The 23,497-nt window shown below is 41.7% G+C and overlaps 1 protein-coding gene across 1 annotated transcript in view; it reads left to right on the top strand.

Annotated features, from left to right (window-relative positions):
* The window catches only part of LOC145992190 (acid sphingomyelinase-like phosphodiesterase 3b), a 563,426-nt gene that overhangs the window by 397,603 nt on the left and 142,326 nt on the right, over nt 1-23,497 (top strand). Inside the window, exon 4 of the mRNA XM_083128510.1 lies at nt 19,977-20,218. Coding sequence (XP_082984636.1) covers nt 19,977-20,218 — 242 coding nt within the window. The remainder of the gene's footprint in view (nt 1-19,976; nt 20,219-23,497) is intronic.

Here is a 23,497-nt window from a genome sequence, read left to right as displayed (position 1 = left end):
GACATGCCTGATTTTGTAGTGGTACTGTTTCAGACTGGAAGACACAACAATCAGGAAAAAAATTCAAGTAAATTTGATAGCTGCAACATCAAGAACATATATCTTAAAAATGGCAGAAATGAGGTCTTTCCTAGAGAAAATTACAATTTAGACATGTCCAAGGATGATTTCCTCAAATTATATGAGGCTTTTTCATCCTTCAAACGTGTCACTACAGGCAATACTGATATGTATTACACACCAGATGAATTCAAAGCACAGAGACCCATGTTTGTCATTAACACTTCCAAAAGAAAACAAGTTGTGGTTAATGACAGGACGAACATTAAAATTATCTGTGAATTCCACGAGGCACTCCCCGATGACACCATATGTAGTGTTATTCTCATAGGAGAAAAATCATATGTTTATGATGTAAGAAACGAGAGAGTCACGGAGCAATTCTAGAAGGTCTCTGCATATTACACTGTCTTAGTACTAGATATGCAAGTTGGGCCTGGTGCCCAATTGAAGTCAAACTGGAAGTGGACCGGAAGTAAATATGTGTATGTGTGTATGTGTGTGTGTGTATGTGTGTGTGTGTGTGTGTGTGTGTGTGTGTGCGTGTGTGGGTGGGTTGGGGGTGGGTGGGGTGGGTTGGGGGTGCATTCAGAAACATTCTTATATTTTTGTCTCCTGAGCGTACATCCCATTTTTCTGCTGAGTGTACATGCAATCGAGACCGCAGCGCCTCCATGCTGAGGCGAGCGGATTTGTCTGGAACTAAATTGTTCTGCTTGCAATATCGATCAGATCCCACCTGTTGCCTGCCGCGCCGAGAAATTGCACCGAATATTGATCTCACAACTCCATGGCGCGAGAATCTGACCTGCACAGACATGTGTGTCCCAGAAAGCACTGACCTAATGCCAAGTGTATTAATTTTATATAACAACTTGGACAGACTCTAAATATGAATAGATTATAATAATGAGAGAGTCACGGAGGAATTTTAGATTATCTTAATACTAGATATGCAAGTTGAGCCTGGTGCCCAATTGAAATATTCCAGGTAAAATAAATATGTGTGTGCGTGTGTGCTGTGTGTGTGTGCTGTGTGTGCTGTGTGTGCTGTGTGCTGTGTGTGTGTGTGTGTGTGCTGTGTGCTGTGTGTGTGTGTGTGTGTTTTGGCTTAATTTCAGGTAAAAATAGCAAGTTTGTGGACAAAAATCTGGCAGAAGTGCCTTTTGTAAGTGTAAACAAATCAATCTGAGAGCCTCTTCCTTTTCTCGGGAAATTCCCGAGGGCGTTTTTACAAAAATCTTGGGTTAGACGGGGTTCCACACTTGATCAAAAAGCTCATATTGGCATGTTGAGCTAGTTTTAAGTGTAAGCAAATGCGCTTCAGGGGGGCTCTTCCTTTCTTGTCCTGGTTATATTGTAAAATACACTACTCGTGAGTTTTCCGAAAAACAATTAACTCCAAACGGACACCCTGGAAATTGTAAAATTGTTGCTACAGTCTGTCTCAAACGTCTGTCGAGCAACGACGTGCTTAACGATAGAGAAGGGAAGAAAGCGAGTGCGCGGAGCGAAGCAAGGCGCACTGTTGCAAGCGGGTGGTAGCTGCAACCGAGTTTTACCCTCCATGCACTCACTTCTCCTCGCAGGCGTTCATTGGTTGAGACCACTCGATTCATACGTGCTCAGAGGACTCGCTTGCTACACAGTTTCCCGGGACAGAGTATAGAAAACTTTGGGAGCTTTGCTTGCCGCTGGTAAAGTTGTACAGAATTGGCACTATTTGCATATATACAGCGTGTCCACAAAAACATTCCGTGATTATAAACGACTACAAAATTTTAATTATGTATATTACGAAATTTATACCGATAACATTTGAAGGAACAGCTTCTTCTTCTTCTTCTTCTTCTTCATGCCCCTCACCGCTTGTATGGTAGCAGTCTTGGGCAACGGTCTGAAAACATTGAGGGCTGGAAATTCGCGCACTAGTATAAACAGCACAATATTTTGTTCCACTTCACTTCACTGTCACTATAACACTGCAATGATGAGGGATGATATCAAAAGCGAAGTTCACACTGTCGAGCAAATCCAGAGAGAATCCACATAGTAGAGGGGGAAGGTGATGAAAGTAAAGAGGGCAAGGAGAGAGGAAATGGAACCTTTTTTCGAAGGAGTCTGTGAAAGAGTGCCTGACGTTGTGTATTCCATAGCGGGCATTGAAAAAATAAATGGGTGGGGGTTTGTTTATGTTCTCCACAGGTACAATTGGGAGAGGGAGTTTGGTGAATTCTTGCCAGATGATCGTTTGTGGTCACGTGTCCCGTTCTAAGGCGTAGGATACAAGTGATCACTTCACGAGGCATTTTTAGGTGATGAAACCAGGGTCGAATAAGGAGTTTATCGTTGAACCATTTATAAGTAGTGGTTTTTGCCACTGCGGCATGAGCCCAATTTTCCCACTGGGAATGAATTTTTTTTTTGACCCGAGGTAAAAGATCAGTATAGGCAAGTCGGATAGGAGAGGGGGAAGGAACGTCCGCAGCTTTTTTGGCATAAAGATCCACTAGGTCTTGATAAGGATTAAGATTGCTATGCGCTTTGACATAAGTGAACTGTACTCGTTGGTCGTTGTGGTGGAGGTGAAAGTACTCCTGTAAAATTAAGGTGGGAAAGAGTTGCAAACGATAAGCTGCCTCACCACAACGAGCGATCGTAAATAATACACTGAGGGCATCTGTGAGAATTAAAGTTTGCGTGTAGTGTGCTTCACGAGCGTGGAGCAAAGCCTGATAAATGGCATAGCACTCTGCCGAGTAAATAGACGCTTCTGACGATAAGGAAAATTGACGTACAACATTGTATCGAGGGACATAAAAGGCACATCCAACGCGGTCGGCATCTTTGGAACCGTCTGTGTAAATAAAAGTGTAGTCGGGCCATAATTCTTTGTAGTATTCGTGTCGACCGAAATCGGTATAATTAATATTAGGGAGAGGGGCGGTGAGTATCGGTAAAGTGTAAATCAAAGGAGATGTAAATGTGAAGCTGAGATGGTAGGCGTCTCGATCAATATTATAACAAGACAAAAAGAAAAGCCGAGGGCGAAAGCGATCGAGGGTTAAAGTTTCGTTCAGTTGTCGTTGAATAGCGAATACGGTATTGAAGGGGTGAGGGTGTCGTTCCCATGTTTTCAATATGTATTTCATGGTAGAGTATTGGTATCTGAAGGAGAGAGGCGGTTCAGTACTCTCTCCATAAACGCTAACATTGGGACTAGAGGCCATTAAGCCGAGGCAAAGGCGGAGTGCCTGACGTTGTAAAATATCCATTTTTTGTAGCCAGCGATCAGACATCCCGCCCAATACGGGAGCCGAATAATCAAAAAGTGAACGAAAACAATTCTTGTAAAACAATAACATAATGGAGGGGTGGCCCCCCCCATTTGGTAGTGGCAAGCCCTTTCAAAATGTTTAACAATTTTTTCCCTCTTGTGAGCAAATATGTAAGATGTGGTTGCCAAGTTAATTTACGGTCAAAATGAATCCCTAAGTATTTACAGGTTTGAACCACCGGAATTTGATGTAAATGAGTTAAATTGTTAGGATAACGAGTGAGCATATACTGATTGAAAATAATGATCTGAGATTTCTCCGGGGAAAATGATAAACCGCGTAGCGATAATTGATCTCGTAATTGAATGATAAAGTTGCGTAAGTCTAAGATGCCTCGAGTGGCATCTGATGTACTATTATAGAAACAAAAATCGTCAGCATATTGAAGGATATGATGATTAGAATTTAGTGTTTGATGTAAGTATTGTGTATATATATTAAAGAGAATTGGACTGAGTGGGGAGCCTTGTGGGACACCACTCCGGATTAATCGTGGTCCCGTGACATTATGGGGAAACCAAAAAACCAGTATGCGTTCTTGATATAAATGCCATATTAATTGTGCTACCACCGGATGAATATGAAGAGTATCAAGAATTTGGTATAATATTGGAATTTGAACCGAATCGTAGGCGTGAGCAACATCTATGAATAAACTAAAGCAATATTGTCGCAATATTTGGCTATTCTGAAGTGCCACTGTAAGGGTACATATAGCATCTTGACTGCCAAGCCCGGTGCGAAAACCCATTTGGGAGGGAGGAAAAAAATTTCGTTTCTCTAAATTCCAAGATATTCGGTGTTGTAAAGTTCTTTCAAATAGTTTAGCCATAACTGGTATGAGAACAATAGGGCGGTAAGACGTAGCATGTATAGCTGGTTTATTTGGTTTTAATATCGGAATAACAACATGTTGGGTCCAACCTCGCGGGATTTTACCCCTACAATAAACAGAGTTAAAAATCGCAGTGAGAATATTAAGTCCTTGTTCTGGTAAATGTTTGAGGATGTCATAAGTGATACCATCATATCCTGGGGCAGTAGATGGAATGTTCTCTAGAATATGTTGAAGTTCCGGTATTGTAACAGCTCAAAGAATTTTTGCGGATGTGTAATTGTTGGCGTTAACTACAACAATAGATGGCATAACAATAAAAGAATGAGAAAAAGGAAAAAAATAGCCAAAAGTAGCAAGAAAACACATTTTAGGATGTAAGATAAAATTAATGTCCATGGACAATTTGCACGGTAATACTCGTGGATCCCACTGTACAATGCTGTATCAATGGGTGCTGCAAGGAAACGTCAAATAATGATAATAAGAAGAAACGTAATGGTGGACAAGAGAGAACGCACCAAAAGATCTTTCGATTTTTAATCTGTTATTGTAAATGGCATTGTTGTTAGAAGCAAATTGTGTTACTGTTGATGTTTACTGGATGTTTAGGTTTGTACAGTGGGATCCGTGAGTATTACCGTGCAAATTGTACATTTCATTAATTTTGTCTTACATCCTAAAATGTGTTTTTCTGCTACTTTTGGAATTTTTTCCTTTTTCTTTCTTTTATTGTTATGCCATCTATTGTTGTAGTTAACACCAACAATTACATATGCGCTAAAATTCTTTGAGCTGTTCCGTCTAATGGTATTGGTATAAATTTTGTAATATGAAAGGTTTTAATTAAGAGCGCTCGAACTTTGAAATGAAAGTGATATGACTATGCTTGTACTTTTATTTTGTGGCCAATTTGATGACATTATGTTTTAAAAATTATATCGGCCAAATGGCCGCCGCGGTTCCGCTGGGTGATACGAATCCTGGAGATCCAATTTTCGATGACATTCTCGCATAAAAGTGTCTAAATTTCACCAATGATGCGAGTTATGTTGTCCTTGAGGGCGGTAATCATCATCTGTGGTTTGTCGGCATAGACGGCATGGCATTAAATCACAGAACCTGCGAGGCCAGCTATTGTCGCCACCTCGCGATACAACGGGAGCCTTCGAACTTCTCATGCAACAAAGTCAGTGTATCGCGTGCAGTATGGCATGTTGCGCCGTCCTATTGAAACCACATGTTTGTCAGATCCATCCCATCCGATCTAGGCCAATAAAAAATTGTTAACATCGCCCTCCAGGCCAACATAACTCGCATGATTGGTGAAATTGAGCCACTTTTGTGCGGCCATTTGGCTGATATAATTTTTAAAACGTAATGTCATTGAATTGGCTTCAAAATAAAAGTACAAGCATGGTGATATCACTTACACAATTTGTTTTATTTCATTTCAAAGTTCGAGCGCTCTTAATGAAAAACCTTTTACATAATTAAAATTTTGTGGTCGTTTATAATTACGGAATGTTTTTGTGGACACGCTGTATATCTCATTATATTATATCGCGTGACGGTTACATGAGTCAAGTTAACTTGACGACTTTTTATCACTGGCAGTTCATTTCACACGTACACAAACGTATAGGTCAACCAGCATAATACTCCCGAGATAAGTCATACCACACCTGACACTGATGTCTTTGATGCAGGTAAACTGTTTTTGTGAAGTCCCGGTGACCTTCTCTATATATATAAAAATGGATGTATGTGTGTGTGTGTGGGTGTGTATATTTGTTTGTTCCGGCATAACTCTCGAACGCCTGGAGCAATTTCAACCAAACTTGGTACACGTATCACTTGCAATATGGAAAGAATTACTGTGGGGTAAGACACCTCTGGCATTCCTAGGGGTGGGGTGGGAAGGGGTGACATGTAAAAATAATCGAGAACCACAGATATTAAATTCCGCACAAACAGACATCCGTGACTTATGCAATCCGCACAACGATAGTGTTTCTCGGGTTGTCCAACATTCAGGCTGTGTTGCGAATGAAATCCATAGTTTTTGCGACACTCCCAATGCGGTTTAACTTCATCACGTATCGGAATGGGTGGTGAGAGGGGATGAAAAATAAAATGCCACAAATTACCTAGATTAGTGTCGAATCCATAGTTTTCGGAGTCGCTAAGCTAATTGGTGACATTCACGATCACATTTAAAATTAGTTACATTTTACACTATAGTTAGAATTCATTATTTTCCTGTCTGATACAAGATTGGGATAAATAAATACCCGGAAACACTGGGTAATCGGCTAGATGCCTCTGAAAATGGTGAAACTATGGAATACATTCAAGAAAAAAGCACGTGACAGTGGAGTACTTCGTTTGGTTGTCGCAGTAACACCCACAACGTTGTAATGTATCCATTTTTGATGAAAAGCGACGCTCAATAACAAAAATAAGAGACATGCAATGAGAAGATACAGAAGAAATGATTTGTTTAATTAGCAAAAGTAGTTTGGCTAAGTTTAATAATGTTGCCCAAATGCTTTAGTAACTGCAAGCAAATGTGTACGATTACTAAAAGAATTAAGTTGTGGTAAACAATAATTTCTTGTCGTATATTTAAACAATGTTTGGTTACCAGAAACTGTTCTTTTTTGTCATCCCAAACAAACTTTCTTCTATTAATTTTATCGAAAACTATTTCCGGGACACCACCCCCCTCCCTGTTCCTCCTCTTTCTCCATCTATCCACTCCCTTTTTTTAAGCCTTGTAATTAAGACGCAGGAATCTTGGTGCGCTACACGCTTCAACGCACTCGTTCCTTTTCCGGGCGTGCTCCTGGTGGGGCACCCATCACGTGCGCGGTTAATCTTTCAGGTCACGTGATCATTAGAGAAACGCCGGTGGAAATCTGAAAGCACTGCCCCCGGAGATCGATATACGTGGCGGAGCGTGTTCCGAGGACACCAGCTGAACAAGACGCGATGGGATGGTGATCAGCCGAAAAATGTTCAGTCGTGTTCAGCGTGAGTAAGTGCTGCAAGTGAGTGGTGTGTCGTGTAACTCATTAAGTTCCGGGTGGCGGTTTCAATAGGGTGATTATATGGAATTTCTTACTTTGATTGCATCATGTCTGTGGATGCTGATGACAAATTGTTTACTAAAGGCTGAAATATCCAGTGTTGCAATCTGTATCTCTCGCTTCGTAGCGCGTTAGGCTGACCACCCTGTGGACTTCACTTCCAATGTCGAGTCCGTGACGGGGTGGTTAACACAGCCTGCTACTATGCCAGTAGTTCTGGGTTCGAATCCCGGCCTGGGCATTCCTCACCTATCATCACTTATCCTCATCTTAGTGAAGAGAGGCAGAAAAGCAATGTTAAATAATCCACATCACTAACTCACTCATATCCAATTACAAACGCCAGGTTTCAGTCCTTTCTAGTTTTATATACCCTACATACTTTGTCCAGACTGTGAAGAAAAGTCACGCATAACGGCAGGGAAGGGGAGAAAGAGAGTGAGCGGAGCAGTGCGCGCTGCTGCGAACGACTGGTAGCTGCAGCAGCTTTTCCCTCATGCACTTCCTTATCACATGTTCATTGGTCGAGCCCTCTCTAGTCACTACTTGCACAGAGACGTCTTTTCATTTCCTTGCTCCAGAGATTCTCGGGACAGGGTGTACATATTCTTGAAAGCAGCGCCACCATGGAGACAGGTTAATTATTTATATGCACTCCCCACAGAAGTTTGGAATATTGTTATATTAGACATTGGGTGATAGACACGGCCTTAGAATGCAACAACACATGGTATCTGTCTGGTGGCATGAAGTACACTCTATCCCAGATATATCTGAAGCAGGCGAACGAAAACAAGTCTCTGCGCAAGTAGTGACGCGAGGAGGCTCCACCAACGAACACGTGAGAGGAATTTGACTGCGTGTAGAGAAGGGCGACCGCAGATACCAGAATCACATCACCTCTAATGGTCGAGATTGTAAATGTGTCATCTGCAAACAGTGTTTTCAGATCATCTGCAAACAGTAATTTTCAAGGGTATTCTGCACTTTGGTAGCAAGTAAAGATTAAAGAAGTGGCTCTAGGTTAGACCCCTGAGCTCGGAGGATGCATGACGTTTGTCACTTAACGCGTACGGTTCTGTAAATAAGAAACAATCAATTGACACAGTCCTTACGAGCTATATTGTACCGGGTGTTAACCACGGCGCCTCTCACCACGTTACGGGGGCGTTAAAACCTTAGTCGTACCGGATTTCACCCTCTGTATTAGAGGGTAGGACCCGTTGACCAACGGGCGACGAGTCAGAGGTAGAGCAGTTAAATTAAAGAAACACTAATTGAATATTTAGGTGACTGGGTTTATTGTTTGGAAAACACTCCAATATATTACTAAGAGGGAGAAGTTAGGGGAGAAAGATTAGCACCATAAAGGGGCAGATACTTATCTCCGGATCGGCTCGGCGCTGGTTCCGGTGGTTGGCCTGAGGCGTCTCGCCTCTGGACAGGCCCCGGCTTAGGCCCCACGGCTTCTGGCCGGCCCTGTAGACAATTCCCCGTCCGGCACTGTCGCGCTCTTGGCTACCCGATCTAGATCCTTGGCGTCCTCGTTGGTTTCTCCTCCTGAGGCCGGTTGTTAACCCTATTTATAGTGCTCACGGGAGTTGGGAAATGCTTAGGGTTTCCGGGTATATCCGGTGATGTCCGGGTATGGTCGGTGACGCAGTGATCCAGACATGTCGAAACATGTTAATTTACTTCAAGAGGATATTGTGATTAATCCTATCGAAAGCTTTCCAAAAGTCACCGAGCAGTTCCTGAACACACAAAAAGTGCATTCAACCTATGATGACAAGAATACTAAAGGGTGTAAGGGGGTGACCTTCGTTGAAGGCACTCAAAAGTGAACCTCAACCCTGGGAACTGCAGTATTGAAGGCTAACGAGGCCCTGGCGTCTGGTCCAGCAGCCAGAATAATCGTCTACAGGGCTAGTTTTTTATTAGATTTTTATGTTGTGAAGAAATTAGTGAAGGGACACTAATAAAGAACACCTATATCCAGGTCGGGAATCGAACCTTGGATCTCTGGCGTCTTAGTGCGCTGTGCTAACCACTACGCCAAGGAAACCGACTGTAGGGCTCTCGTGGTCCATATATGTGTGTTTGTCCCTTCATCCTTTTCATCTTATCACTATGCATCCCATCGTCGCGATTAGCCGAAATTGGCAGAAAAGCAACGTTAAATAAACCAAATCAATCAACAGGAATACTAAAGGAAACTACAAAGCATTATCCACCTTGCTGGACAGGCTATAAGAGAGAACTTCACGTCTCTCTCAGATACAATTCAACTACAACATTTATGACCCGTCTGTAAGAAATAAAGTACCAAAAATGTTGCAAAAACTAAGAAAACTATTTCATCAACCGCTTATCTTTCCTGTCCGAGCAACTTTCTCCAATTAACCGTGGCAATGTTGCAATCGTATGTGTCTCTTCATTACACACACACACACACACACACAAAAAAAAATCTATGTGAAACGCTAGAACGTGCTCTATCGATCTTGTCCCATCTGTGCATAAAACCGCTTAGAATTTAACAATTGCATTCTCCTGGAAAAAGTGCCCGGCGAAATATACTCAACCTTACCATTCCAGGGCGATATGCTGCCCGTTTCTGGGAATAACCCCGTCCAACTTTCCTGTAGCAGTGCATTAATAATCCCTCAGTTCCTCTTGCAATAACCTCATTTAGTAAACTGCTATCATCGCAGACAAAGCGCTCTTTAACTTTGTGAACCGGCATGCAAAGTCATTTAATGAAAGGAATTATCACGAATTTTATGGACGATAAAAAGAAACAACCCCCCATTTTTTTGTATCTCACAGACACGTTTACTGTCATTCCGAAAGCCATAAATCTCGTGAAAGACATGGAGATGGGCCTCCTAAAATTAAGAGTGAATGGGGATGGCTTCGAGATCTTCTGGTAATATTCATAAAACGACATCGTGCCCACTATAATGGAGCCGCTACCGAGGTCTTCAAAAGAGAGAAAATGCAAGTTTACTGCTGAACCACAAAACCCGAACGATTTCTGTCGTTTCGTTTGCCAAAAGGTGTTTCTTTTTTCTTCTGCATCCGTGGCTCAATATTTTGCGGAGCAAGGGATGACTTTGCTGTTAAACATCCAAATGTCAAGCTCTCTTCAAGGGGTGGTGTACTAACCGTGAAAAGGATTAAGTGCCAAAGGTCACGACCACGAAACATTACACGAGATTAAACGCGAAAGGAACAAAATTGAAACGGATTAAGCGCGTACAGAATAAGCGCAAAAGGTTTAATCGCGAAAGGAACTACAGCGAAGCTGCTAAGTTCGAAACCAAACTTGAACATCGGAAAAACCGCGAAAGGTTTATGCTCGAAATGAAATAAGTGCGAAAGGTTTAAGCGCGAAATGGAACAAGAGTGAAAGGAATTATAGGGAAACAGATTAAGCGCGATACAAAAATTGAACACCGGAATAAGAGTGAAAGGAATAACAGGGAAACTGATTAAGCGCGTGATCAAAATTGAACACCGGAATAAGAGTGAAAGGATTAACAGGGAAAAGGGTTAAGCTCGAAACGGAATAAGAGAGAAAGGAATAACAGGGAAACGGGTTAAGAGCGAGATCAAAATTGAACAACGGAATAAGAGTGAAAGGAATAACAAGGAAACGGATTAAGTGCGAAATCAAAAATTGAACAATGGAATAAGAGTGAAAGGAATAACAGGGAAATGGATTAAGTGCGAAATCAAAATTGAACAATAAGAGTGAAAGGAATAACAGGGAAACGGATTAAGCGCGAAATCAAAATTGAACACCGGAATAAGAGTGATACAAGCAACCGCGAAACGATTAAACACGGAAAAAATTAGCGCTTAGTCCATTTCACTAACGTAATAAGACTAAAAAGATTTAGCGAGAAAATGATATTTTAATCCCTTAATCCCTTTTCTGTTTGTTTTGGCGACCCACCCTTGAACGTGGTATGCCCTGGACGGCATTTTTGGCACTAACGAGGCTTTGGCATCTAGATCAACAGCCAGTACACTCCTGTGCGGGGTTGGTGTTTTCTCATGCTCATGTGTGTTTGTGATTGTCCTTTCAGCAATGCCATCTTATCACCAATTATCCTCATCGTCGCGATTGCCCAAAAGAGGCAGAAAAGTGGCGTAAAAAATCAAATCCTTATTGAAAAAAAAAGGTTGTTTGAGTCCAACACCACCTGCTGTTTGCGCCAGTAAAGGCAATGTATCACGTGTACAGTGTGAGCAAGCGTGCCAACGATAGGTGCTGGTTTGAGATGATAGCAAGATCGCGCATAGCGGCAGAGAAGGGGAGAAAGCGGGTAGGTGGAACGATACAGTACAAGCTTCTGCAAAGGCTCGTAACTGCAGTCACTTTCCTCCCCTCCATGCAATCCCATTCCCTCGCACTTGTTTATTGGTCGAGCCCTCTGGAGTCAGTACTTGCGCAGAGACTTGCTTTCGTTCGCTTGCTCCAGAGATTTCCGGAACAGACTATAGTGCCATTCTTGTTAAATTGATTGAGTGAACTTTGTTATTTAGCGTCACTTTTCTGCCAGTTTTATGTAATCGCAACAAGAAGGATGAGTGATGATATGTTGAAATTAAAAGACACTCACAAAGATTCGAACCCAGAACCCAGGCGTCGCAGCGAGCTGTGATAACCACTCCGTCACGGAGATCAGCCTTCGTTGGTAAAGGAGTCGAGAAGTCCGCTTTATGGACAGAGAGGCTAATCGGGACTCAACCTGCGGTTTAAAGTCTGCCTTCACCTCGTATCGAACCGATAGGTCTCACTTATTACACAAGATTCAACCAACCAACCTCCCTACCCTTCGCCTTATATATAATATATGTTGTATATATGTATTGAATTAACTTGGAATACGTACACAATTTAGTGTTAGCATGTTGCATATGTACTTTCTTATTTTATGTCGCTCCATATTGCATATGTGTAAAACATATGTTGCACGTGAAAGTTATGCATGTTTTATGTACAAAAAGAATGATCTTCGGAATGCATTTATCATTCATTTTCCGCCATTCAGAAATACAGTTTGTATGCTTGATTTCCATTATTAGCTAATGTGAAATGAAGTGTGTTGAAAAAATATTTCAAATCGATTGTTCCAAATAAATGCTTTAGCACAGATTTCTACCATATTTTTGCGTAATTTATAAGGATAATGACGTCTTCGATACTACTGCTACCACTAGTATTAATAATAATAATGCCATTAATAATGTTGTTGTTGTAATTATTGGTACGTTTATCCTGGTATTTCCCGCTCTAGACAAAAAATCGTGGCTTCGCGTCTGTTTGTGAACAAGGTCTGTTTTGGTTACCAGAATAAATCTTGTAATTAAAATACATAAATGAAATAATGTTTAAAGTTATTATAATACATGTAATATCATAAATAAAGTACACATAAAAGAAAAACGGCGGAACCGTTAATTTCGGAGCAAAAGTTGTCCTGGTTTATATTTAAGGCACCCGGACTTAAGCGCATACCCTCGAATGTATGCGGGTAGACGACGGCTGCTTCGGAGGGGGGGGGGGGGTCCCCCACTTTTTATTTTTGATACAGTGTATTTATTCTAAGAGACCTACACGTAAGAAACCCAACCTAATAACGAAAGCAATCCGTGCTTACGTCAGAAAGCAAGGGGCGGGGAGGTTGATTGACTCGTGTGTATTGAGTGAGACCCATCGAACCCAAGATCCCTTGATTACAAAGCGACAACGTTACCACTACATCACCAGGGATGGCCGTGAAGGCGGCTAGAGAGCATGGTGCTGATCATATCACTATCGTTAGGGCCAACGTCGAGGTATGGTGAAGCCCAACCTCCACTCTCAATGGCGCGATGCACAACTCGGGGACGAGATTTGTATTTTTTAATCCAATCGGCGTGTTTCTCATTTATCCTGTCACCTCGTATGCACCCCAAAGTTGACCTCCAACCCGCGCTCCCTTTCAGAGCAAGACAAGTGTGAAATCCCAGATTTGCTACAAGCCATCTCTCTCTACACACACACACACATATCATAAGCTGCTAAAACTCATTCCAAAGCATGACTGTTATGAAAATATCAACTCTGCCGTCACAATTCGACTTCCGGTTTTTGCATTTACCTCGTCGCTTAATGGGGTTTCCGTGTCCTCTTGGCCCCAGAACGCTGTACAAATGAGGCGCCCCTTGTCCGTCACCACGTGACAATGTTCCTCGCCTTTGTTATGTATTCACGCGCTCTTCGCCCGAGGGAAGTGTGAGCTGGGGACGTACGTGGAACAGCACTTCGCGCGCAAAGGATGCATTCATTGGTTTTTAATTACCCGTCGTCCATTTACCTTGTAACCAATCATGGGGTTTGTCAGAGGATCCTTTCGTTTGAGGGTGATTACAGATGCGCACAAAATTATTCAAAATTGTTGTTTGGAGTTTTGGTGGACTATAAAACCGGAAGCATTGAGTTAGGGCTGCAAATAGAGTATAAAAAGGTAGCAAAGATTCCGGTTCTCTGTAGGGGTATATGGGGGTATGGATCCACACATTCACGATGTAGAGCATTTTTGAAGTGATGTGATTAGCATTCTTTTCTCACCGGCTTTACCTATAAACAGGGTGACTCAATAAAAACTGGTCCCGCGCGCACTTTTTGTGATGTCTCCTACATCCATTCACAAATCACCCTTATTTTGCAGGACATAGCAGAAGCAACGCCTGTGAACACAACTAGACCTCAATGAAAGCTCTAGCAAAACAATATACTGCGTGAAACATTACTACAAGAAAGGCTCGTCCAAGAAAATCCAGGAGACTTTCATGCATCAGTTCGAATGTGAGAAGGTCCAGTCCAAAATCAGAATACAGACCTGGGTGGGCCACTTTGAGAAGTATTGGACTGTGGAGAACCTCAATGCAGCAAGTGAAAACCGTCCCAAGACACTCGGACGTCCCAGGAGGCGTACAGCCGAGCTGGTAGAGAGCGTGAGAGAGTCAGTTCAGCAAAGAAAGGCATGTTCAGGTTCTCAAAACCTTCAAAACTGAGATACAGACCCTTCCATTGCTTATGAGAAAGTTCTGGTTCCAGCAAGATGGAGTAAGCTCTCACACCTTAAACCTGTCCCGAGATTGGCTGATAGAGAACTTTGGAGGCCGTGTGATCAGTCTCAAGACTGATTTTGAGTGGACACCTCATAGCCCAGACCTAACCCCCCAGATGTCTTCCTTTGGGGCTTTCTCAAGGACCGAGTGTACGCAGGGAGACCCAGGATCATCACCGAACTCAAGGAAACCACCAGAGGGGAGAAAAGAGCCATTCCTCGGTCTGTTTGTAAGGACGTCTTGGACAACTTTGTGCTGCGCCTCAAGAAATACACGGAGCTAAGAGGAGGTCATCTCGAACACATGCTCTAGAATGAAGAGGAAAAGGCCAAAGAATTTCATGTTTTTATTTGATGTTCTAAACACAATAAACTAGTTATAACTGAAGTTGCATTTAATTCCGACAAAAATGAAGACATGAAGCATATCGAAAGATGGTGCCTGTTTTCTTGGGTCATACTGTATTAGACGATGAGAGAACCCCATAGCTGTTTGACTTCCCACCTTGGAAATCGAACTCTGATCTCCCGTGTGGCGCTCGCACGCCCTAATGGAAAGCTTAAATTGTATTGTTATCGATATGCAGCATTTCACAGTTCACTATTATTATAGCCATTTTTCACAATATAATGTAGAAACATTGTACTTTTCAGTAAAGAGCTATTCTGCTACGTCTTCATTCTTGAGACACGGTAATGTAAAACATTCAATTGACATGAGGTTTTATAACACAAGCAAGCGGATCTAAAATATTTCTGAATGAACATCAATGACAACACAATATTTCTAACTTTTTCCAAACTCGCAGCCCCCATCTTATAGCCGCCATCTATGATTCACGCCCAATATTTTAAAATTTTATTTAACTGACAGAGATAAAGAGGTCTGTGGATTGTGGAGGCCAATCCAGTGATTGGGTAAATGCCGATCAAACTACACCCCGACACCTGTATCATGGTGTGCTGAAAGAATTATGGGAATCTACTAAAATAAATAAATAAGGAGGAGGGGAGAAGTAATCTGTCCTTGGAGCAATGCAGTGGCGTTCGCAATCCCAAGATCTGATGCCCCAGAGTGTTACGTACCCAATAGGACCAAGTAATGCAAATAGTTTGCCAAAGAGGAATAGAGATGGCAGCACCAGGCGGGCAAGATTAAGAATTAACATAATATATGTGAATAACTTTATAAATAAGAACAAAGCAGATTGGAAAGATGAAAAACAATAGAATCTACTATAAGAAGATAAAGAATAAATATAAAAGAAATAAATTAATGTATATACGCGATAAATCAAACCAGTGATCATATGTAAATTGATCAGAAAACTAAAGAAGTCAAAGTACTGATACAAATTTGTGTCTTTGAACAAATATTGCATCTGTCTGATTGATTTATCATTCCCATAGCGGAAATTTTGTTTACATCAGTGGCGGCGCGTTCCAGTCGACGCCCCACAACGCGTTTCAACCGTAGCGCCTACTTGGATGCGCGTGTCAGTCGTTTGCACCAAGTATACACTCTGTTGTACCCAGTTAGTTGTGGCGCGTTCCAGTCGCAGCCGCAAGGGAGGATATTAGTATTATTCCCAAAGCTTAAAGGAAAAAGCTGGATAAAGGAATTCATTAAATCGTCAAAAACATAAATAAATGGAAATCCAGAGGGAAGTTCACAAAGAAGACAAAAAGGAAGTCCAGATCCAGAACGTCCATTAAGAAGGAAGTCCAAATGCAGAACATCCATTGAGAAGGAAGTCTAGATCCAGGAAGTCCAGATCCAGACCTCCCATTACGAAGGAACTCCAGATAGAAGAATATACAAAACAAGAAAATAAATAATGAGACACAAATATAAAACTTGATTGTAAACAAGAATTACAGAAGAACGTAGCTTATCACGTAAATATTTTTATTCCATGTATCCTGTGTTTAAATAATATATTCGTTTAAACGTCTCCATTGGAAGGCATCCTGTCTGGTTTCGTTGTCTACAAAAAAAACCTACCCTGTAGATATTCTAGCTGAGGTTTAAGATTAAAATTCATGCACCTTGTACCAAATAGAGGTAGCAAGAGTGACGTGGAAGAACAGAAGAATGGGCACACATTGAGCATGTGTTGTAAGTACCTCTTAAACAATTTTACTTCCGTAGCTCTCACAGTTAAATCTAGGTCAATAGCAATGCTGCCAAAGTAGGTTTTTATAAGTTGATATTTCATAACACTGGATTTTAAGTTAGATGTTTCCGTATCACTTTTTAGAAACGTTTTTTGATCTCGTTTTCAAAAACTGATCTGCGATTTTTAAAATATCGGTTTTCATGAAAACATGAATTTTGGATAATATAAGAGCACTAGTCAAAGCACAATCGTCGTCTTGCTTGGAAGAAACCAACTTCAGAGGTTGTTGCAAAGTTAGTTCCGTAACCCGCTTCGAATTGAAAAGATTGTGCAGGGTTAAAATATAATGGCTGTTATCATGATGTAAGTCAAAAGTTCTCCAGCTCTAATCAGTGACAGAATTTGTGAGTCAAATCTTCCTTCTTTACGGAATGCTTGGGATTTTACGTGCTTTGATCTATCCTGTAATTCTTTGTATTTTCTTATTGAATGTGCCGATTCTACTGTCTTCAGACAAACTTTTAATCTCCCCAACAGTTTATCGGGGTGGCACCCAAATATCGACCTCACTTTCACGTAGTACAGCTCGGTAACTGCAATGTTGCATGCCAACGAGGCTCTGGCGTCTGAACCAAAGGACAGTATAATCATCCGTAAGGCTGTGTATGTTGTCTTACATGTTCTGAGCGTCCCTTTACAGTCTCAGCTCTTAATTAGGTAAGGAGGTGCTATTCCTCAGAAAAATATGTTGATTTTAGCTACGTCAAGGGTCTGCGCTCCGTATAACGTGGCGGGTGGAAATAGCCTAAGTGGTGGCGCACCCACAGTTTTAATTTCACACAATCAATCAACGGAACAGTTTATCATCCATGTTTGGAGATAACTACATTATTTTAATAAATGTTTTTTAGCCTTTTGAGCTGTTTTTAGCTCTTACACAGTTTCTGAGGAAGTTCTTAGAACATTCTTATCTTGTGATGTGTTGTGTGCGTCAGTTTACAACTTTGCATCTGTACAACTTTAAGGTAAGGTTTAGATGAGATGATGTTTTCCTCGTACACTTTGAAGGGTGCAAAATAGTCATACTTGCCGACGCATCTACAAACTTACTCATTCATTCAGAGGATGTGCTGTGACATAGTACAGTAAAACTCTCAATATCGAACAGACCTGGGGGTAAAATAAATGTCCGTTATTAAGAAGTATCCGCTATTCAGAAAAAAACGTGTAGGATGTTACACAATACATTAAGCATATTACAGCCAAAGGCTCAATCTCGCTCTGTAGTAAATAAAAATACTTTACAGCAAACCGCACGGCCATGTCTCGAACACTAAGTTTCTCTTTCCAGGAATTGCGACCGTTTTCTTTCAGGCAGTCCGTTATTAAGAAGTTTTATGTGCGTTGGGGATGTATAACTTGACAAGTTTAAAAACAAGACGCTGCAAATAGCTGTTGCGCATCTCGAACCACATTTCCCCACTGACAATCTACTCAGTAAAAATAGTTTGTCATATTTGTTTTAGCTTAATTTTGCCGAGTTGGCACCACTCGTAGTCTCCAAGGCCAGACCAGTACGTATAGCTCGACCACAAGGAAAAAAACCTTTCGTCCAAAGCGTTCGCGCAACTTCCCTGCCGTTATCGGTGTTCGGGGCTGTGTGTCAGATTTGAAAAATTCGGAAGATTGTTCCTTGGGAAACCAGAAGATCTGGTACAAAATCTGTAGTAGCGGATTAACGACGTTCTTGGGGGCGGATGGGCGGCATAGTCGTGCGCACTGGGGTGGGGGGGGGGGCAAGGGGAGTGGCGCGCATTGTTTACGGTGTAAACGTCACAGATACTTTTGTAACAATGGTGCTAAACCCAGCACCCTGTGTTTGGCGAAAATATACCGAAGATCTCCATTTCAGGAGTGGACATGTTTCAAACAAAAGAAAGTAAACCGCCCGAGGGAACCGACCAACATCTTTCATCTCTTCCGCATTTTCCCGTTAGAGGGTGCGTGGAAAACACCCTCAAATTTGCCCTTTCTCAACACCGACACAAGGGGTTAGCGATGCCTCTATTATCGCGAGGAATTTTTATGACAGGAAATGGTAGAAAGTTGTGTTCACATATGAAGCTAACGTGCCGCCTTTCGTTGTCGACGATCTTCCACAATCTTTCAAGTCGAATGCTAACAATAACAAATCAATTTGCCTTCTGCTGGTGTTCGGTGTACAGCTATCGATAGGGGTGGGCACGCGTCCTGCACCATAATGAGAAAATGCATTACGTATGTGAAATATATTTGGTGAATTAGACAGCATGTCTTCCTCAATAATTCAAGATAGCAACGCTTATGCTAGGGTGCCACCCATCCTCCCCATCTGCTAGAAATACACATACACACACACACACCCACAAACGCATACATGTATAACATAATTTACCCACGCTACGAAGTCAGTGTTTCTACCTAGTAAGGCAAGGACGTTTCACTGTGTTTGTGTCACATCATCCATTTCATCAGTTTTTCATTCATCCATATTGTCGTACTTACCCGTAGAGGCACAAAAGCGACGTAAAATAACTAAAATAGAAATGGATTTTCGGGTGGGATAAAATACAGCCATCTAAAAATAGTAATGTAGTAAAAGTAATAAAATAATTATGTCCTAGCACAATTGAGTAGCGTTTGACATAATTTCAGAGTTCAAACAGCACTTTTCACGGCTGAGTGGAGTTCCACTCCACATCTCCCCTCCATGTTCAAGTAAGATGAGCAGGAAACGTGTTTTTAAGCTGGCCGTTGGAGGTTCCATAGCAATAGTTTATTAAGGAATTCTCCCGAGAAATCAATAGGCCTGGCAACGCTGACGTGAGCCAGCGCGAATGTTGCTTCCCCCTGCCCTTTCCCGCACCCGCCGGCGCGATGTGCTTCTGCGCAGGTTTTTTTGCATGTGGTTCCACTATAGAAGGATGACGTAGTAGGAAGTGCTCCGCAGTGATCTGCGCATATCGGGACTTAACTTGTCAGGCTATAGTTCGAAATACTGGCCATTGTTGTGTCGAATTCCAGGAATTGAGACAGTTTTCTTTCAGGCTGTCCGTTATTAAGAAGTTTCATTTGGGTTGTTGAGGTAGTTTTCAGTGTCCGCGTCCGTTATTAAGAATGTCCGTTATTGAGAAGTGATATTGCCATTAAACGCCCATGTATTTCTGCCGGGGAATTTAAAAATGTCCATAATTTGGGAGGTGTCCGCTATTCAGAGTTGTCCGTTAGGAGAAGGTTTACTCAACTTTCTAGTTTGTCATGAATGTTCCAGTCTCAGGTATTTTCTTGTCCGTGCATAAATAATGTATATACTTACTCTGTAACCTTCCAACTTTATGTAACATCTCGCTTCTTTGCTCTTCCAGGGACAGCATGCCTCACATAAGTGACGACATGTACGATTCTAAGAAACTAGTGATGGTGATGCAGAACCTTACGGACCTCCTGAAGTCCATATTCAAAGCGGAATTCGTGTTTCCTGTGCTGGGAAACCACGACTTCCACCCCCAGAATAATCTTCCCGGAGGTCCCGACGCATTCTACGACACAGTGGCGGAGATGTGGAAGAACTGGATTCCCCCAGAAGCCATCGACACTTTCCGGAAGGGTAAGTCCCAAGAATGTCTCTTGATTGTCACATTCTCACCACTATCTCTCTAGACTAGGCAGAAGTGCTGTGTAAATCTTAGTACCGATCCGTGTTAAGTACGTTACTTTCGCTAGTAAAGATTTGTCTGCGTTAGAAAGTAAATGAATGTTAGTTATACATTTTTTACATTAACATAATTCCAGTTGTCCTTCGTTGAACGCAATCATTGTAATTTGTTTTCTCGATTTCTGTTACTTCACTTTAAGGGTACTTGAAACGTTACGGTCACAGTTGATATCACTTCAAAAACATATTGAAGTACTTTGGTGATTGGTCCTCCATGTACATTCGAGAACCGCCCGACTCCAAATACATATAAATCAGTTTGACGGTCTAACTATTTCTTATTTTGGGGGGAAACAGGAAAAGGTAATTAAAGTCCTTACCTTGACTCATTCTCACCCAACAGGTTGGTAGGTAACAGGGCTTGCCCTGAGTTGATACCTTCCTGGAGGTTAGTTCTTCTCGAGAAAAATATTTATAGGTATTTAAGTACATTGCACTTCTACCCTAAAGATAAGTGTAACGTTGGTTCTCTTCTACCTCGAAGATGAGGGTGAAGTTGGCGTTCTTCTACCCTGAGGATGGAGGTGAAGTTGGCTCTCTTCCATCCCGAAGATGAAGGCGAAGTTAGCTATCTTATTCTTTACAGATGATGGTGACGTTGCTTCTCTTCTATCCTGAAGATGAGAGTGGAATTTTCTATCTTATACACTGAAGATGGAAGTGAATCTTGCTCTCTTCTACCCTGAAGATAAGTTTAAAGCTAGTTGTACTCTATCCTGAATATGTGAATAGCTTTGGCTCTCTTCTACCATGAAGATGGAGGCGAAGTTGACTCTTTTCTACCCTGAAGATGAGGGCGAAGTTAGCTATTTTGTACTCTAAAGATGAGGGTGATGTTGCTTCTCGTCTATCCTGAAGATGGAAGTGAATCTTGCTCTCTTCTACCCTGAAGATAAGGGTAAAGCTAGTTCTACTCTACCCTGAATATGTGAATAGTTTTGACTCTCTTCTACCCTGAAGATGAGGGCGAAGTTAGCTATTTTGTACTCTAAAGATGAGGGTGATGTTGCTTCTCGTCTATCCTGAAGATGGAAGTGAATCTTGCTCTCTTCTACCCTGAAGATAAGGGTAAAGATAGTTCTACCCTACCACCCTGAAGATGGAGGCGAAGTTGACTCTCTTCTACCCTGAAGATGAGGGCGAAGTTAGCTATTTTGTACTCTAAAGATGAGGGTGATGTTGCTTCTCGTCTATCCTGAAGATGGAAGTGAATCTTGCTCTCTTCTACCCTGAAGATAAGGGTAAAGCTAGTTCTACTCTACCCTGAATATGTGAATAGATTTGGCTTTCTTCTACCTTGAAGATGAGAATTATGTTGGCTCTCTTGTACCCTGAAGATAAAGGTGACGTTGGCTCTAGAAAGCCCTGAAACCTTTCTAGAACTCACCTGGACGAAATCCCGATAAAATCTGTTCATGAAAAGATTATTTCCTTTCCTTTTCTCTACTTTACTTCCGCGACGACGAGGATGAATGGTAAGTATATTTACATTGATGGACATACACCCAGACTAGTGCTCGAACCCGTAACCTTCAGCTTGGAGAGTACGGGTTGAAAACCAACGCGCTCATCCATACAGGCGGTCAATTTACATCGACCACAAATCCACACTAATTAACCAGATCCTCAGATGGACAGGTTGCAGCTAGTTTTCAAGTCGGAGCATGAACAGCTCGGGTCCAACGTTCCACAGCGATTAATATGAGAGAAATCGCAAACGGCAGGGGGATGCAAGGCTTGACGCATCTCCCCCTGACTCTGACTCGGGATATTGACAGGTGGATGCGTTGATTTGGGACAACCGACCTCCAGAGCGGGAGAAAAAGGGGGGGGGGGTGCTCCCGAGCAGAGAACCGTGATGGAGCCACTCGCTGGACCATTACGGGCAAAGGTGGGAAACATGATATGACAGGTGTTGTAATTTGATTTCATCTGACAGCCCTGGGGGTGAGGGCGACTACATTACATACGCAATATGAAGGCTGACATGCTCTGGGAATGAATTTGGTTGAAGGTACAGCCTCGTGTGGGATTCCAACATAAAGAAAAAAGTTATTTAGCTATTTCTGTTTATGTGCTGAATATGTAACAGACGGGCTAATTGTTCAAGGTTTAATATATACTTTTAATATATACTCTTAATAGACTCAAAAAATGTAACAGTTGTGCATATCCTTCTCCATATCTATTGAATTTTGTACAAATGTTCAAAAGTGATAGTTTTGATTGTATTACACGTGTCAACTTCCTAGTGGGTAGATGATTGATTGATTAGATTATTTTTACTTCCCTTTTATGCCAGTTTTGGCTAATCGCGGAGTGATGATATCCTGAAAATTGATGAAGGAGCACTCGCAAAGAACATCCATGCTCAGACTGGGATTCGAACCAGGGACCCTCTGGCGTCGTAGCGCGCTGCGCTAACCACTCTGCTACGTCGGCATAGAAGATGACTTCAGAGTCAGTGACAGATCCAGAAACGTTTCAAGAGATGGACCAAATATAATAAAATCATTCTCTCTAGTTTACCTGTTAAAGCTTTTACCCGTTGAATCGCCAATGGTAAAAATTAGAGTACTGCACGAGACCACTTTCGCTCGCTTGTACTCATTCCAGTCTCTCATATATAATTTTAATGCGACAATAATCGTAGTGTAAAATATCCGCCATGGCAGCTTCAGCCCACAATCATCTATTTTATTTCCGTATATCACTTTGTATTGGTAAGATAGATTAAACTACATTTTAAGAAAAACTAAATATGCTGACCAAGGCAGTAATTTATTTTATTAAAAACATAAACTAAACGTAACGTTTCAACCTTCTAGCAAGGTCTTCTTCAGACTCTGTATCAAGTACAAAAGTAACAAGATACACAAAAAGGCATTATATATATACACAAACATTACTCCCTCCAGACTATTAGAAAGGTGTTAGGAACTTTCTAGCAGGTGGCTTTCACTTTCCAACTGTACTTTCACCTAAAAGGCTAAACATAATTACTTTCATATGGAATGTGAAGAGATATTCATATAGAATATCTCACGCTCTTTTTCCTTCATTTTTCTACCTTCTCCTCTCCTCTTTCTCTCTTGTCCTTTCCACTCTTTCTAACACCTTCTTCCATTCTTTGTTTAACTTCAGTCCCCCATTCCAGTTCATTATGTCTTC

Source organism: Lepisma saccharinum, chromosome 9 (assembly GCF_977018435.1).
Source record: "Lepisma saccharinum chromosome 9, izLepSacc3.1, whole genome shotgun sequence".
NCBI lineage: Eukaryota > Metazoa > Arthropoda > Insecta > Zygentoma > Lepismatidae > Lepisma > Lepisma saccharinum.
Note: the sequence above shows the minus strand (reverse complement) of the source record. Positions and strands in the feature narration are given on the sequence as shown.